At 40.1% G+C, this 18,905-nt stretch overlaps 1 protein-coding gene across 4 annotated transcripts in view; it reads left to right on the top strand.

The window, feature by feature from the left end:
* The window catches only part of CASP10 (caspase 10), a 50,151-nt gene extending 32,265 nt beyond the window's left edge, over positions 1 to 17,886 (top strand). For all 4 annotated transcript variants that reach the window (XM_039217812.1, XM_039217813.1, XM_039217811.1 and 1 more), the window contains 3 exons: positions 9,405 to 9,513; positions 10,657 to 11,155; positions 14,617 to 17,886. In XM_039217812.1, the coding sequence (XP_039073743.1) occupies positions 9,405 to 9,513; positions 10,657 to 11,155; positions 14,617 to 14,764 (756 nt within the window). In that variant the 3' untranslated portion in view covers positions 14,765 to 17,886. The remainder of the gene's footprint in view (positions 1 to 9,404; positions 9,514 to 10,656; positions 11,156 to 14,616) is intronic.
* The last annotated feature ends 1,019 nt before the right edge of the window (positions 17,887 to 18,905 follow it).

Raw genomic sequence — 18,905 nt, forward strand, 5'->3', positions numbered from 1 at the left:
ACCTTGACATCAGTTGGATTGAAGAATTTCTGAAAATCTGACAAATGGCTCTCACTAGCTGGTTTGAGTTGACTCCAGTACACTACTGGATTGCTTTGAAATGGATTGTTTTATCTGTGCAATTTGATCAAGGCCAGCTTCCTGAATGTACAGCCTGTGCAGTGCCACATTAGCCATGCTTTTCAAATGCTCAGCTGTCACTGTTTTAAAAATTCTTAATAATGAGGGCTCCTGGGTGGCTCAGTCATTTGAACGTCTGACTTTTGATTTCACCTCAGGTCATGATCCCAGAGTCTTGGGATTGAAGCCCCATATCAGGCTCCTCACTGAGCCTGGAGCCTGCTTGAGATTCTCTCTGTCTGTCTCTGTCTCTCTGTCTGTCTCTGTCTCTTTCTCTCTACCTCTCTCTTTGCCTCTCATCCCCACTCTATCTCTCTTTCCATAAAATAAAAAAAAAATTTTTTTAAAGTTCTTTATGTATGAACAAAGGGCCTCACATTTTATCTTGCGTGGAGCCCCACAAATTATGTAGCCTGTCCTTTCCAGAGGACAATAACTGGGTTTCTATAGTGCCCAGCAATAGAAGGTTGAAGAGAGGGGAAACATTGGAAGATTTGCAATCTGTTTATTTTTATTTTTTTCCTTTTTCTTCTTCTTCTTCTTCTCCTTCTTCTTCTTCTTCTTCTTCTTTTTTTTTTTTTCTTTTTGGTGCCATAACCTGGGAGCAGTCTGTTTCTTATAACACAATCATGATCCTTGGAAGACACACACGGCATTCTTCCCTGGAATTTATGTTTCTTCCCAGCAGACTTGGGCAGTTTTAGTTTGCTAACATCTAACAGCATCAGTGAAGTTATCTTGGCCTTGGATATTTATTTGTGATAAAAGACAACATAAAATTTACCATCTTAATCATTTTTAAGTGTACAGTTCAGTTCTATTAAGTGCATTTATATTGTTGTGTAACTAATCTCCAGAACTCTTTTTATCTTGCAAAACTCAAACTCAATATCTGTTAAACAGTAACTCCCCATTCCCCCCTCCCACCAGTTCCTGGCAAACACCATTCTATTTTCTATCTTTGTGAATTTGACTACTCTAGGTACCTCATATAAATGAATTCATATAGTATTTGTCTTTTTGTGACTGGCTTATTTCACTTTATGTAATGTCCTCAAGGTTCAACCATGTCACAATTTTCTTCCTTTAGAAAGCTGAACAATATTTCATTGTGCGTATGTACCATATTTTGTTTATGTGTTCATAAACAAACAGACATATGTTTGATGGACATATGGATTGCTTCCGCCTTTTGGCTGTTGTGAATTAATACTGCTATGAACATGGGTATACAAAAAGCATGACCCAGAAGATCATGCTTTCAGTTCTGGGTATTTACCCAGAAGTGGAAATGCTAGATCATATGGTAATTCTGTATTTCACTTATTGAGGAAACTTCATACTGTTTTCCATGACAGCTGCATCATTTTTCATTTCCTCCAGTAAAGCATAAGGGTTCTATTTTCTCTAAAACCTTGCCAACACTTGTTATTTTCTTGTTTTTTTGATAGTAGTCATCCTAATATGTATGGGGTGATATCTCATTGTAGTTTTGATTTGCATTTCCCTAATGATTACTGATGTTGAGCACCTTTACATGTGCTTTAGCCATTTGTGTTATCCTTCTTGGAGAAATGTCTGTTGAAGTCCTTTTGCCCATTTTTTATTGGATTGTTTGTGGAAGTTTTATTTTTTATACTTAAAATTTCTTTCATAGCTTTACTACTTTCATGGTTTCATGTTTTTACAGTTACAATTTTTTATTCTTAAATTTAGAAATAATTTCAATCTTATGGAAAAGTTGAAAGAAAGTGAGTAATACTAAGAACGCTGTGTACTGTTTTACCAGATTCACTTCCTGTTGTTGACTTTTATACCATTTGTGTTTGCCTTTGCTTTCTTTCTCTGTCTTTATCTATCTACCCACCTATCTATCATCTATCTATCTAAACACACATAATTTTTTTCCAAACTTTTTGAGAGTATCTTGCACATGTCATGGCCCTTTACCCCTGAATATTTCCTATGTATTTCCTAAGAATAAGGATATTCTTTTACATAACTATAGTACAGTTATTGATGCCAGTAAAGTTTACTTAATACAATACTTTCAGCAAGTTGAAGTTCCACATTTCAGTTTTTTCTGTTCATCAAATAATATATCCTTTATAGCTTTTTTCCCCTTCCAATACATAATTTATCTGGGATCATTATTGTACTTAGTTGTCATGTCTCTTTAGTCTCCCTTAATCTTGAACAACTTTTCTTTATGACATTGGAATTTTTGAAGAATATAGTCACCTTCACTATCACCTTTTATTAAAAAAATAGAATTTTCTTCATTTTTGATGTGCATGGTATTGCCTGTTTTTTGTTTCAAGCTTTATATATTCTGGCAGGAATACTACCTAAATGATGTACCCTTCTCAGGGCATCACATCTGGAGGCAATGGTATCTATCTCCCCTCCGTTTGTGATGCTAATTTTGCTTGTTTGGTCAAGGTATTGTCTGATTTCTTCACTATAATTTTGTATGGTTGCTATTTCTTCCCTGCAACTTGTAAGCAAGTGGTGGGGAGACATTTTAAAACTGTACAAATATCCCACTCTCCATCAAGAATTTCCCCTAGATTTCATATTCATTGATGATTCTAGTGTGATTCAGTATTTACTATGTTGATTGAAAAGCAGTGATTTTCAAACTCCAGTATTTTCTCCACATTTAAGTCAGCACTCAGCATTCTGTTATATGCAAGAGCCCTCATTTCTCCGCCAAAAGTTTTTTTTTGCCCACTAAACTTAATCCTTCTCTGCACCTACTTTTTAAACTAATTTTGTGTATACTCAGATACTTCCGTGCATGTAGAAAATACACACACACAGGACTTTGCTCTTTGCTTCATAGAAATTCAGTAGTTTCTAAGGGGTGTGGCTCAGCCTTGGCATGTAGAGTACTGCTATTTTGCTGACCTCAGAGGATTCTGGCTATGGCCAGATGAAGATGGGGGTACTTTTCGTGGTACTTAGAGAGTATAGGAAGCTTTGGGAGGCAGCACCTCACATTACATGCCTTCTCCTAGACTCTCAAGGTCAGAAGGTGTCTGAAAAGTTATCTAGGCAGGAAACCATCAGAATCCTAGAGGAGAACACGGGCAGCAACCTCTTTGACCTTGGCCATAGCAACTTCTTACTAAACATGTCTCCAGAGGTGAGGGAAACAGAAGCAAAAATGAACTCTTTGGACTTTGTCAAGGTAAAATGCTTATGCATTTTATGTGAAGGAAGAGTCAACAAAACTAAAAGGCAGCCTATGGAATGGGAGAAAATATTTGCAAAAGACATATTGGATAAAGGACTAGTATTCAAAATCTATGAAGAACAATAACTCAGCACCAAAAATATAAATAATCCAGTTAAGAAATGAGCAGAAGACGTGAACAGACATTTCTCCAAAGAAGACAAACAAATGGCTAACAGACACAAGAAAAGATGCTCAATATCACTGATTATCAGGGAAATACAAATCGAAACCATGATGAGATACCGTTTCACACCTATCAGAATGGCTAAAATGAACAACTCAGGAAATAGTAGATGTTGGCAAGGATGCAAAGAAGGGGAACCCTCTTACACTGTTGGTGGGGATGCAAACTGGTGCAGCCACTCTGGAAAACAATATGGAGGTTCTTCAGAAAGCTAAAAAAGAATTACCTTACAACCCAGCAATTGCACTACTCAGTATTTATCCAGAGAACACAAAAATACTGATTCAGAGGGGTACCTGCACCCCAATATTTATAGCACCACTATCAACAATAGCCAAACAATGGAAAGAGACCATATGTTCATCAACTGATGAATGGTTAAAGAAGATGGAGTATTACTCAGCCATCAAAAGGAATGAAGTCTTGCCATTTACAATGATGTGGATGGAACTAGAGTGTATCATGCTAAGGGAAATAAGTCAGCGAAGAAAAAATACTATATAATTTCACTCATATGTGGGGTTTAAGAAACAAAAAACAGATGAATATAGGGGAGGGGAGGGAAAATAAGGCAAAAACAGAGAGGGAGGCAAACCATAAGAGACTCTTAAATACAGAGAACAAACTGAGGGTTGCTGGAGGGGGTGGGTAGGGGAATGGGCTAAATGAGGGATGGGCATTAAGGAGGGCACTTGTGATGAGCACTGGGTGTTAAGTGATGAATCACTGGGTTCTATTCCTGAAACTAATACTGCACTATATGCTAACTAACTTGAATTTAAATAAAATCTTGGAAGGAGAAGTAAATAAAGTAAAATTTGAGTATTTGGGATATTAATAAAAAACTTATCTAGGCAATCCTGGTCCCGGATAAAATGAAACTGATAAATCATATCATGTTTCATTTTCACCTTAGAGGTTTTCTTACACAAAAGAGCACTGCCAACCATTGCATTTAATGAGAAGAAACTGTATTTCAAGTAACACCCCCTAGTTAATTAAATTGATTTACATTAAAAAGCAAATCAATATTTTTGAGTGTGGCATATGATTTTCTTAAAGAGAGACATATGATTTCTTAATATTAATATTAAGACATATTAATTTCTTAATCTTTGTTGAAGAGATGTAACAGCAGCTTCTTACTGGCTTATTGGATCCTTGTTATTTGAAAACAGTGGAAAGAAGACCGAGCATGGCTAGGCAGTGGGTCGGTCGTTCGTTCATTCATTCATTCATTCATTCATTCATTCATTCATTCTCTCTGACAGAGATTTGGAAGGGAATCAACAGAAGATGCAGCATTTTCAGAGAAAGGGCCAGGCTGACCTTAAAGATTATTTCTAGTCCCTGTTCTGGCTGATTATATCAGTGCAAGGAAGGAGACAAATCAAGGAAACCCGGGTCCTGGGGATACTGGGCAGAGCCTGCTGCTGTATCTGTGTGGCCCTTAATTCCAGAAAAATTCACTCAACTGCTTTCAAAACCAATTGGATAAACCCAGAAAACAGCCTGGTTGGTCCTTGGATGTCTCTGAGAGAAACTAATATTTTTCAGGAAGGAAAATATGGCTTGCAAAAAGAAAGGCCGGAAGTGTTTTGGAGAGTGAAACTAAAGTTCTTTTGCATTTGTTCCCTCAAAGTTGGGGAATTCTGGTATAGTGCACCCTGGGAGTGAGGTGGTGCACCTTTGGACTGGCTTGAAGATAAACCCCTCTCTTGCAGCCAGAAGCTTGGTGGGCTCCAGCAGGGACACATCCCCAGGAACTTGGGGGTGACTTGCCAGTCACCTCAAACAGGTCTCCTGGTGCCACGCAGCATATGGCCAGTGGCAGCGTTAGCCCGTCCCCAGAACCCCTGTGGGGCTTTCTGCTGTAGGCTGAGGGTAAGGGGTTTGCAGGTGGACTGAATGGGGTAGATCATACACAAAAGAGGAGGGCCCCAGGCTATGTTTCAATTTTGCATTTAATGATATAAAACGCTTATGTAAGCCCAAAGTAAAAACTATCAAGAGAGTATACTCAGGGGAGGCTCTATTGCATTCTTGCCCCTCTTCCCCTCCCTCCATAGATTACCATTTTTATTAGTTTATTTTATTTTATTTTTTTTTAAATGTTTTATTTATTTCGAGGAGAGAGAGAGAGAGACAGCGTGAGCAGGGGAGGGTCAGAGAGAGAGGGAGTCACAGACTAGAACAGGCTCCAGGCTCTGAGCTGGCAGTCAGCACAGAGCCCGACGCGGGGCTCGAACCCACGAACCGCGAGATCATGACCTACGCGAAAGTCGGACGCTTAACCGACTAAGCCACCCAGGCGCCCCTTTATTAGTTTATTTTTAATTTATCCTGTTGTTACTGTTGAAAAAAACCCAGCCATCTATCCCTTTATTATAAATGAGGTGCCCCATTGAAATATTATTCTTCACTTGACTTCTGTCATGTAATGGTGTCCCCTTTACAGAAATTGTCTTTTGTATCCTGCTCCATAGCTCTTGTACCCACTTCTTAGTGGTGGACACTATTTCTGGGTTATTTCTGGACTTTAGTTATTTCCAATAATGCTGCAATGAATAAAAATATCTTTGTGTATATGTCATATTATAATTTTGCCACTGTGTCTTTGTGAGCCTCCTTCTCTGAAAGGAGAGAGTTGCCTTTTTTTTTGGTCGTCACTTGCTGCTGAACTTTTCTGTGGCTGGGGATTAGGTGTCTCTCCTTCTCTGCATCCAGTCCAGCTTTTTGGCCCTCATCCTAACTGTGTGGACTTCCTGCATTTCATTCCTTTCCTGTTTCCTCAACAGAGGGTTTCCTGGCAAGATCAGCCCACGAGGAGTAATGGTAGATGTTTCTAACACATAACTTGGATCAGTATGGCAGAAATAGGACCATCTGATAGTTACCAAGTAATTTGAGATGTCTTGGGGGAGAAAGATAACAAATTAGTGGAAACTCATTTCTTATCTCATTTCAGGCATGGATTCTACCAGGCTTTTCTGTGGGAGGATGGAGAGGAATGGGTGGTTTGTTCTCTGAAACCCTTGCACAACAGCATCTGGGGAATGCAGGCATCTGCTCTCCTTCTACTCTTCAGAATTAGATCACCCTCTGTAAGGAGGGAAGGAATATTTGGTAGGGCTGAAACCCACAGGCCAGCATGACAGAGCAGAATGTTGACTCTGTGAGAACATCTGATGTCATGTGGCTCCAGAGGCTGCTTGTATTTTTCAGAGGGAGAGGCCAGAGGGAGGGACTTGGCAATGGTGTATTTAGTGCCCTGGATTCTTGCCCAAAAACCATGACCTTAGGAAGATATTACAGAATCTGCTACAGGGTTAAGCAGCTTATGAGCAAGTTTTTGGCATAGTCTCTCTGTGATGTATAAAGTTTATAAGAGGCCATTCCTTATTTTTTTTTTTCTGGAGATTTAAACTTCGGAGTCCAAACACTTAACATTCCTAGGAATCTCTGCTTTCTGCCTAAGCAGGAGATTGCATGATAGAATGTTGGTGAGAGTTACCATTACTGACCACTTGTCATGTGCTAGGCAGGCACTGTTCTAAGAGCTTTCTAGGGCTTATCTTATTGAATCCTCCAATCCAGAGGTAAGTACTACTGCTATTCTCACTTAATTATAAGGAAACGGAGACTCAACCTGTCTAGTACTTTCCTAAAGGGACACACAACTAGTGAAGCTGGGATCTGAAGCCAGGAGTCTGACTCCAAGCTCACCCTCTGAAGACCTGGTTCTACCACTGTGTAGCTTCAGCCACTCAGGCAATTGCTTCCCTTCTCTGAAGAATAAGTGAGTTTCAGTTTTGCAATTCTGTGGTTTGGAAGTTTGGACATGGCTTCCTTGGAGTGTTACCTTCCCCCAACGTGAGGAGGAATTTACAGGTGCTCTGTACAACTGAAGTTTGGCTTCTTTTTGCTGTGTTCTGTGGTCTGGGGATACTGGATTCACTCAGCCTGAGCTGTGCACCCAGGAGTGACCCTTAACTATAGTTAATAACTAACTCAGGCCTTAGAGACGAGGGCAGAGCTTGTTGGATTCTACTGAAAACTTGCTGGGTGTGGGAGAAGAAAAATTTCAAGTTTCATTTTCCTGTACTACCATGTGACAATGCATCACTGGCTTCATCTCTGTGGTGGATTCGTATTTAGAGGAACCAAGGAATTTGCAGGAATCCTTCAAAGCAATGTGATCTTTAGCCAATGCCAAAGACATGACTGAAAGAATCCTGGGCCATGGACTGATTTTTGCCTTACCCAGACTGGGTTCTCTGGGATTTCTTTCCCCTCACCCCCTCTTCTTCCTGGTGTCCATCCAGCCTCTCTATATCCAGTAACGGATAGATGCTTACCTTAATGCAGCCAGGCTTTCTGCCAGAAACACTTGAGCTGATTCATGTAATCTTGACTCTCAACGCATCCTCTGTAAGGAAATCTAAATCTTTGGGAAAAGGTATTTGAAGAGTCTGAGAACTCTTTCAAGGTGACAGAGAAACCAGGGTCTCCATAGAAATGTTGGAAGCATCTGCTGAGACTCTAACTTCTGAAACCAGCACATAGGTGTTCTCCAGCTAGGGTCCATCCCTTAATGGCTTTGAGGGCTCAGAGCTGTTTGTTTCTGTCATTGTTCTTCTTTCTGTCTCTGTGATTATCTCTCTGATTACCCCCACCTTTTTCTGAAACAATCAGAAGTGTGTTCACCTTTGCCTATGGAGGCAGTGCTGTTACCATTACAACCACACACAGTCTTTGAGTTATTTCCAGGTAGGGGAATTTTTTTTTCTGTTGACTGAAGCCACTTCTTTTCTGCTTGAATCAAAGATATACCTTATTTTTAGGAGATCATTTCAGCCACACAGAGGCCCCACTGAAACCAACTCAATGCATTTGTAATCACATGCTGTTTACAATAACTTTCAGAAATAATTGCATGTCTTTTATTTTATTTTATTTTATTTTAATGTTTTATTTATTTCTGAGAGAGAGAGAGTGTGAGCAGGGGAGGGTTGGAGAGAGAGGGAGACACAGAATCTGAAACAGGCTCCAGGCTCTGAGCTGGCAGTCAGCACAGAGCCCGACGCAGGGCTCGAACCCACGAACCGCGAGATCATGACCTCAGCTGAAGTCGGATGCTTAACTGACTGAGCCACCCAGGTGCCCCAATTGTACATATTTTAAAATTCTCACTGTGATCTCTGCAAGAGAGACTTCTCTGTTTTCAGAGGAGTCAGATCACTCCAGGATCTTACCATCTGAAAAAGAACTAAACATTTGATATATTTGTTGTCTTGTTAGATCCTTAGTTATGCTTCCTTCACTTTGCTAATCCAAAAAGGAAGATTTGGGGTGCCTGAGTGGCTCAGTCAGTTGAGAGTCTGACTTTTGATTTTGGCAAAGGTCCTGAAATCGAGCCCTGTCTTGGGCTCCATGCAGAGCATGGAGCCTGCTTGAGATTCTCTCTCTCTCACTCTCTCTCTCTCTCTCTCTCTGTCTCCCTCTGCCCCTCTACCTGGCTTGAGCTAGCTCTCTCTCTCTTTCCCTAAAAAAACCCCACAAAAACCAAAAAAGAAAACAGAAAGGAAGATGCTTTTGCATGAGCTTTTGATTTGCCAGTTAAAATACATATTCTGTTATTTAACACTGCTAATTGACATTCTGCTATCAAACTGAATGAAGTCTGTATTTTTATCAGTACCTAGCATTTCACCTCGGACTTAACTGAGTAATTCTAAACCAGGACCACAACCTTGAGAACTCTCAGCCTTTGGTACTAATAAATGAAGTGATTGGTTAGAAACATTAAACCCTTAAAATGAGGATTACCTAATAAGTGGTTCTATTTCTTCTTTCAAGGAAACAACTGTGTACAGGATGGATCGGAAGCACAGAGGCCACTGTGTTATTGTCAATAACCACAGCTTCACCTCACTCTCAGATCGACGAGGGACTCATAGAGATGCTGGTAAGAAAATCTGAATAGTTTATAAGATGCAAGTTGGGGATCTTAAAATCATTTTTAAAAAATTTTTACGTTTTCTTTCTGTAATTTTTACCTTCCATTTAGATGTAAGGATGATATTGGAAACCTGGGTGGCTCAGTCAGTTAAGTGTCTGACTATAGCTCAGGTCATGATCTCAGGGTTCATGGGTTGGAGTCCTACATTGGGCTCTTTGCTGACAGCGCAGAGCCTGGAGCTTGTGCAGATTCTGTCTCCCTCTCTCTCTGCCTCTCACCTGTTCAGCTCTGCCTCTCTCTCTCCTTCTCTCTCTGTCTCAAAAATAAATAAATATTAAAATAAATTAAATGTAAGGATGATATCATAAATGTTCTAAGTCTCTTGTATATCTGAGGTGTCTTAGTCTACCTGGGCTGCTATAATGAAATACTGTAAACTAGATGGTTTTTAAACGATACACATTTATTTCTAACAGTTCCGGAGGCTGGGAAGTTCAAGGTCAAGGCTCTGACATTTTGGTGCCTGGTGAGAGCCTGTTTCCTAGATGGCAGTCTTTGCTGCATCCTTACATGGCAGAAGAGCTTTCTGGCGTCTCTTTATGGGCTCTACCCTCATGACCTAATCACCTCCCAAAGGCCCCTCTTCCTCATACCCTCACTTTGGGGGTTAGTATTTCAACATACGAATTTTAGGGGGACACAGACATGAAGACCATAGCATATCACTAATATGCTGAAAGAGCAAAAGTAGTCCCTGACCATTTACAACTCTGTAGGTTGGCAGAAAGCATGGTGCATCAGCAACAGAGAACTTGGGTTTGAGTTCTGGCTCCACCACAAACTAGTTTGTAACTGTGGGTGAGTCCTGGGGCCTTGGCTTCCTCATTTGTGAAACAGGATGAAACTCTGGTCTCTGCTGAGTCTCAGGACCGTTGTGATAGTGCTGTGGGTACTATAAGAAGGTAGGTAAATTATAAAATTTTATTGTTATGAAAGTAAAAAAAAAATCCAAGCTTCAGGTTACTTGCTGTGCAAGTTTTATAACTATTAACATTGGAACAATGTTCCACCCCTTCATTTTATTTCATTTTACTCTATTTCATTTTATTATTTCCCCTTTCTTTTCTTTCTTTCTTTTTTTTTTTACAGAGTGCTTGGAGCGTGTGTTTCAGTGGCTTGGGTTCAGCGTACATATATATCATAATGTGACCAAAGGGCATCTGGATGAGGTTCTGAAGGAATATAAGAGTCATCCAGGCCATGCTGATGGAGACTGCTTTGTGTTCTGTGTTCTGACCCATGGGAAATTTGGAGCTGTCTACTCTTCAGATGAGGCCCTCATTCCCATTCGGGAGATCATGTCTCACTTCACAGCCAAGCAATGCCCTGGCCTGGCTCATAAACCCAAACTCTTTTTTATCCAGGCCTGTCAAGGTGAAGAGATACAACCTTCTGTATCCATTGAAGCAGATGCTGTAAATTCTGAGCATGCACCTCCTCCCCCTTCCCTTCAGGCCAGTGTTCCCATTGAGGCAGATTTCCTTCTTGGCCTGGCCACTGTCCCTGGCTATGTTTCCTTCCGGCATGTGGACGAAGGCAGCTGGTATATTCAGTCTCTGTATAATAATCTGAAGAACTTGGTCCCAAGGTGAGACATTTGAGTTGTACCGTACACCTACCTGTTTATCCATCTATCTACTTACCTGTTTGTCTGCCCGTGCATCCACCTGTGCATCTATCTGTCTGTCCATCCATCCATCTACTCATCTATCTGTCCATCTGTCTATCCATCTATTCATCCATCATCTATCCATCCATCCATCCAAATATCTGTCCATCCATCCAACATCTATTGATCCAATAAACCTATGTTGAGCATTAGCATATAACTAGAAAGGAAGATAAAGAATTAAAAAAAAAAAAAACACCACACAGTCCCTGCATTTGAGTTGCTCACAGTCTAGAGGAATAGGAAAAGTAGATGGGAGAAGAGCATCCCGTGGCAAATTCACATTATAAAGCATAGGTGTTATGGAAACATACAGAACTAGTACCTCACCCAGATTTGAAGGATAAGGGAAAGCTTCTAGAGATGACAAATAGATGTTAGGTAAATAATTTGGGCAAAAGAAATGTTGGGCAGAAGGAAATAGTATAAATAAAGGAGGGCCTTTTGTTTGTTCATTCATTTATGTATCAGTTATGTTTACTGAGTGCCTATGAGTTGCCTTTGGCATTATATCTTTTATCTCCTGCCAATGTTCTGACAACTTTCCTTCTGTATCTGTCACATGCTCCTTACCTGGTATCCTGGAAATGGGCCTTCATCACAGTTCTGCCCTGGACCCCATTCTCTGTTCTTTTAGCTTTGGGCAGCTTTATTTATACCCTGGAGGCTACTTGACATCCATAAAAATGTCTCCAAAATTGCCATCTTTGGTCCATTAATATCTGAGTTTTTGGAGAGCAAAGTTGTTTCATTCAACTTTATGTCTTTAGCACCTGACACAGTACCTGATATATTGTTGAGCTTGATAAATATTTGCTGTTAAGGACTGACTGACTGAGTGAATCTCATTCTTTGGGGTCAGTCCAATACATTTCTTACAGCCTACCAGACATCCCACTTCCTTGTTGCCCTTGGCGCTCAATTCGGTATGCATAGTCCTTGATTCATCTTCTAGCCCTCTCTAGCAGCCTCCTTTTCCTGAATTCACATTTCTAGAAATGGTCACAATTTTCTGGAAATTCAGAACTAGGAATTCAGGATTGGAACCGTGAGTCAACCTTAGCTTTTCCGTCTTCTTCATTAATCTTAATCTTTTTAATTAATGGAGGGATCTCCATCCCCACCATACCCATCATAAACCAATGTCCTATGACTTCAAAGACAGGGTGGACTTATCAAGGACTTACTATGTGTCTACTGTCCTGGGTACTGAGCTAGGGTATGTTATGAACAAGAGATACAGAATGTCTTCTCCATGGAGTTTATGGACCAGTAAGTTAGTGTATGTAAGAAGATAAATATTTGAATTAATAAGATAATTTCAAGAAGTGCTCCCTGCTATGAAGAAAACAAATAAGATATTATAGAGAATGCCGCAGAGAGCTACTTGAGAAGGCTTCTTGGTAGAGGTGATATTTCAAGTGAGACTAAATTTAGGATATGAGTCAGCCACAGGAAGATCCAGAGGCAGAGAAAACAGCTGTGTGAGACAGGATGCAAGGACTAAGAACCAGACAGGGCCTGATGTCCCACTTTAACATAGCAATGATGATGAGGACGAGTAGTGGCAATGCTAATAATACTAAAAATGATGGTCAGTGGAATATTATAAAAATGATGGTCAGTGGAATATTATAGCCAGTGTTCTATGTGCTTTACATAAATTTACCTCATTTACTTCTCATGGCAGTCCCTAAAATGAGTATTCTTATGGTCCTTATTTTAGAGCTGAGAAAACAGAGGCATATTTAGTGTGAAGTAAGTGACTGTGCCTAAGACCACATGGTCAGCGAGTGATGGAACCATGCTTCAATCCTGAATTCTGTTTTCAGAGCCTATGCTTTTTTTCCCCCAGTGGTATGAATTGCCTATCCCTGGAGCATTTTGGCAAATGTTAAATATCCTGCAATCCCAGGCTCAAAAGCCACCTCCTCTATGGAATCCAGGAAGTGCTTTTTTTCCTCTGAACTTGCAATGGAACTTTGTCATACTTTTCATATGGTGTTGATCACATTCTGCCTTATAGTGTCCATTTTGTGTGTATGCCATATTTGGTACATGCTTCATGTCTGCATTTGAAGTTCCTAGAAACTGTGTCATGTTTATCTTTGTATATTCTTCCTCAAACCAAGAACAGAGAGGACATTATTTATTCATTTATTTACTTATTTATTTATTTACTTATTTGGGGCTTTAAATTTTTATTTATTTATTTTTATTTATTTTATTTTTTTAAAAGTTTATTGTTAAGTTGGTCTCCATATAACACCCAGTGCTCATCCCCACAAGTGCCCTCCTACATGCCCATCACCCCCCTATCCCTACCCCTTTCCCCCATCAGCCCTGTTTGTTCTCAGCATTCAAGAGTCTCTCATGGTTTGCCTCCCTCCCTCTCCCCCACCATTTTTCCCCTTCTTCTCCCCCGTGGTCCTCTGTTAAGTTGAGAGGGCATTATTAATAGTAGGGTCCCTTGGGGCAACTGGGTGGCTCAGTCAGTTAAGCGTCCAACTCTTGACTCCTGCTCAGGTCATGATCTCATGGTTTGTGGGTTTGGACCCTGTGTCAGGCTTTCCATGCTGACAGGGTAGAGCCTGCTTGGGATTCTCTCTTTCTCTCTTTCTGTTCCTCCCCAACTTGTGCACATGCACATTCCCTCAAAATAAACTTTAAAAAAAAGTACGGTCCTTCTCTATCACCTACCTATTTATTCTATCTATCTATCTATCTATCTACCTACCTACCTACCTACCTACCAGCTTGGAGAAGAAACATGAAAAAATAATTATATGCAAACTTCCTTTGTGGACCAAAGGCCTTAAAATGTAAGTTGTGGGGCACCTGTCTGGCTCAGTCAGAAGAGCATGAGACTCTTAATCTTAGGGCTGTGAGTTCAAGCCCCATGTTGGGTGTAGATTCCTTAAAAAAAAAAAAAAAAAAAGGGCACCTGGCTGGCTCAGTCGGTTAAGCATCAAACTCTTGATTTTGATCAGGTCATGGTCTCATGGTTCATGAATTCGGGCCCTGGACCAGGCTCCACACTCTCAGCATGGAGCCTTCTTGGGATCCTGTCTTTCCCTTTCTCTCCCACCCCCGCCCCCTCAAAATAAATAATATATAAATAAACTAAAAAAAATTAAAATGCAAGATGTGGCTATTATAGTGTTCTTAAGCACTAAATGTAATATTGAAAACTTTTATATAATTTAGCATTTCTTTTTTTAATTTCAAAATAAGCATTTCTTTATATTTGAGAGGATACCGGTTAGAATTTTGGCCTGTTAGATTAGGAAGAAGCCACGTGTTTTAGGATTTCTTTTTATGACCTGGTATGTGATTTCTGTGCCCTCATGGAAAGTATTTTTTTTTTCATCTGCCCGCAGACATGAAGATATCTTATCCATCCTCACTGCTGTCAACAATGATGTGAGCCAACAAGCAAACAAAAACGGAACAAAGAGACAGATGCCCCAACCTGCTTATACACTACGGAAAAAACTAGTATTCCCTGTGCCACAGAAAAATCTTTAATTGTAGTGTGGAGTTCTCAATGACTCTTTGACTTGAAAGAAACTTTTGGTCATCTCTTCCAATCTCCTACCCATCATAAGAATCAGTGATAGATGGTGAGCCTGTCATTCCAATAATAGGAAATATCCTATTTTATGACTCAAAATTCTTTTTTTTTTTTGACAAGTCTAATTGTTAGAACACTTTCTTTATTGAAGCCTTGGATTGTAGTCTTTGCACTAGTTGTGCATGAGCAAAAGCAATTGTCCTTGGTTTGTGCATCTGTGAGGTAAAAGGTAGTATGAGGTACATTTTAAGGTTCCTTTGAACTCTAAAGAACCACTATTCTTAACCTCCACTGAGCTTTGATTTCCTCTGTGTATGACTACCCCTTGTGATCATTCAGTGTCCCCTCTGTATGGCCTTGTTTTGGACATTGGATAATGATAAGATCACACAGGCTTCTCATCTACACATCTACTGGGGTGATAATTTTGTCTATACAATGACCATTTCCTGCTTTAGTATAAGGAAAGGGTTCCTACAAGAACTGTTGATCTTGGGTTGGGAACAGGTTTGGTTCTAGGAAGATGATGGTTCTTCTAGAGACAACTCAGCCACTCTGGGAGCAGAGACTTTACAACCTGAGGTTAAATTCCCTGCTGATTAGAACTTTTCAGATGCTGATGACAGAACACCCACGTCAAACCAACCAAAGCAAAGAAGGGAATTTATTGCCTCATTCATCTAAAAACACAATTGGGTAGTGTTGGCTTCAGGTGAAGCTTGAATCAGGACTCAGTCTGCACGGTAGCATCTCTCTTGTAACTTCTCTTGGTGGCTGTACTGTGCCAACTACAGTCAACAGCCCCTGCCTTGTCTCCAACATGCTCTGTTTCTCTGGCCTAAAGAAGTGAGGAGAGAGGCAGCCTTAAGGATGAAGCTATTCACAAAAGTTGTTGTTCCCTCCTTAGAGAGTTGTCTGATTATGCCTTGTGTTTGTGTGTGTGGGGGGTATGGTTCTGTATGGAAGCCTTCCTACTTTTTACATTAAGGTTTTGAATATCTTTATGTATGTAAACATTTTTTTCTATTTCAAGAGGAATTTTTCTTCCTTTTTTTTTTTTTCCTAAAAGAGGGAGATTGAAAGTCCTGTACTTAAAGCCTTTATTTATAGATGAAGAGTTTGAGTTTGCCTAAGAAGGCAAAGTGATTTGCTCTACTCCCCCAGCCAGTTATTGTTGACAGGGTTTTATTTCCCACTTGAGTGAACTGGAATGTTAAGGGACATAACAAGGATTTAGGAACATTTCCTTGAATATGTAGACATCCATGAAAGATATTTGGGAAAGAAGAAGAAGAACTCTTAGTGATGCCTGATTTTGTAATTATTAATGTGAAAGTCAAATTGATTTATGGTGTATTTGCTATGAGAAATATTCATAAGCAGTTTTTTAAAAATTATATAGCTGATATACATGGATTTGAATGTACCTTGGCCAAGGAAATGAGTCGAATATAGATGTCAGGATTTTCTTTCAAAACCTTTGTATATACAAGTCAAAGCGAACAGCTGGTAATTACAGTCCTTCCCAAATTGAATATACACAGCTTTTGGCCACTTTGTAGTCCTCCGCAAGTGAAGGATGGGGTGGTACAAAACAAAGAGCAAAGGATCTGGAAACAAGCGTTTTGGTTTCCATTTTGCCTTGTGACTCTCTTGCTCTGAGACACTAAGTGAAACTAGTTTTTTTGAGCCTTATCTATAAAGTACAGAAAAATTACCTATTTAAGGTAAGGATGAGGTGAGTGTAAATATTCATTTAAATCTAGTTGTTGTGAGGTGTGTATAAGACCTTTCACGGTGGATAGTTCTGGCAGTCACCTAACTGGAAATATAATTTGAGTTCCTTTGTGTCTTAATTCCAGCTGAATTTTAGCCACAAATCAATACTAGCAATACCCACTGATGTTCTCTTAGTGAAGAGTTGGTTCTTTGCTCACTGATTCACAATGTCCCCGGCAGCAGCAGGCTAGCTCTTGGCTCTGAATCCATCTGGACAAAACGTTACTAATGAATTCTCCTTCCTCAGCAACATTTGGTGTCTGATGCAGTCCCGGTCCTGTGGTTTATTTCATATTTTTGTTTTGCTGCACCTTACTGCTTGTACAAAGTTAAATTCTAGGATCGGGAAACTTTCCCATGAACTTTCTGTTCAGAGTTCCCCAGTGAGCACTTTAGGGATCACTAGACATTTATGTCTGTAAGTCACATGCTTATGCAGACACCAGGAGTACAATCATCCTTCAGTCATTTCTCCTAAATGGAGCATCTACACACTTGTCCCTTGTCTGTGTGTGTGTGTGTGTGTGTGTGTGTGTGTATGAGAATTTAGAGTGAAGCCCAACAGGTGATTTGGTCACAGCTGTTCAGCAGAGGCTACCGCCATTGGCTGTGCAGACATTTGTGAAAGAAATGCACAGACCAGTGAGGTTTCTGTATATTTTGCCTAGTTTTGCTCAACCTACAAGAGTTGCAGTTATATATTTTTTTGTTTTCTGGGTTTTTTTCCTGAAAAGTTGGGTTTCTACCAAACAACATAAAGGACGTGAAAACTTTTTATAGGATATTATGCAAATGTCGGTTATTTAATACTACTACTACTGGTGTTGATTATTATTAGAGATGTTAGTCACCACAGCTTCCTACTGGCCTCTGCTGCAGGGCGTCACCATGATAGTGGGATGGTGTGATATCACCAACATTTCCCTTAGCCAGTGCTCAGGTAATTCGAACATACAAGCATCTGGTGCAGTGTGGTTACTGACCACTTAGAACAGACATTGACCAGTATGTATAACACTATGGTGAATGCTGCTGAATAGCAGCCCCTTATCAATCAACAATCAAGCTTCCGCTGAGGTAGACCAAATAAGAAGTTTACCTCATTTTGTAGATAACTTTTGTGCCATATGTGATTCACAAAATCTTCTAAGTGAGATACTTTCTGAGTGATTTAGTTAAGTTGTTCTCAACCTTGTAATTCTTGGGTCCTTGGATGTTTGTTGGTTATTCTCAGGGTCTATGAGTTCTCCGCCTTCACTTTGAAGTGCTAGAATTCCTTTTTGGTGATCATCTTAAACATTAATAGATGCATACTGGCTCTTCTGCATGATCACTTCATATTTGAGCAGTGCCAAACAACTTTTGTGCCCACACCCTGGTGCCCGCAGAAAGTGATGAACTTTACATTGAGCTTTTTAAGGTAGCATAGATTAGGGTCCATGGCCAGAGGTACTCAGATTTATTGTCAGGCACCAGTGGTTAATCTGTTTGAAACCTGTTCCAGTTCATCCTCTTAAGCCATGATAGACTCCTAGTCCACCATCCCTCAACCCCTGCTTAACTCTCAGCAGAGGAAACTCACACTACACACAAAGTTGTGGGCTAGGGAGTTTGGAAGGACCCTAGAGAACCCATGGTCCAGACTTCAGGATATTAAGAGGATTACTAAAGTCTTATAGCTGTTAGTGGAGGATTTGCAATCCTGTGTATTTCCTGATTTGCAATCTTGCTGCCTGGTTTTACTTTTGGACAGCTTTAATTGTTCTTTTCCCCGTGGCGACTTGAGTCTACCTGCTTAGAACATACTTGAATGCACCGCCTCTCATTTTAAACTCTGGGAGCCATACCAAACACATATAACTGTCTTCTGGTGAAGTACATGTTTCATGTGACAAGGTATTTAATTTTCTTTCTGGTAGGGTCTGGCTCTCCTCAAAATTCTGCAGGGGTTCCTGGGACTCAGTTGGCTGAGCGTCCAGCTCTTCTCAGGTTATGATCCCAGGGTTGTGATCCAGCCCTGCATTAGGCTCCACACTGGGTGTGGAGCCTGGCTGAGATTCTCTCTCTTTCCTGCTTGCTCTAAACTTAAAAAGGAAAAAAAAAAGTCTGCAGTTTGCTTTTAAGGATGTGAATATCACATTTGTATCTTTGAATAGTAGCTAAATTCCTGAAAATGGAAACCTTTTAAAAAAGCACTAGGAGAAATTCTTTGTTTAAAGAAAGACTGACTTGCTAATACAAAGAAGCATTTTATAACATAAGCATATATGAATTTTTAAAAGAGGATTTTTCTATTAAAATTTTAAGTTGTATTAA

The sequence above is a fragment of the Hyaena hyaena genome, unplaced genomic scaffold (genome assembly GCF_003009895.1).
Source record: "Hyaena hyaena isolate Hyena2069 unplaced genomic scaffold, ASM300989v1 scaffold_724, whole genome shotgun sequence".
Lineage (NCBI taxonomy): Eukaryota > Metazoa > Chordata > Mammalia > Carnivora > Hyaenidae > Hyaena > Hyaena hyaena.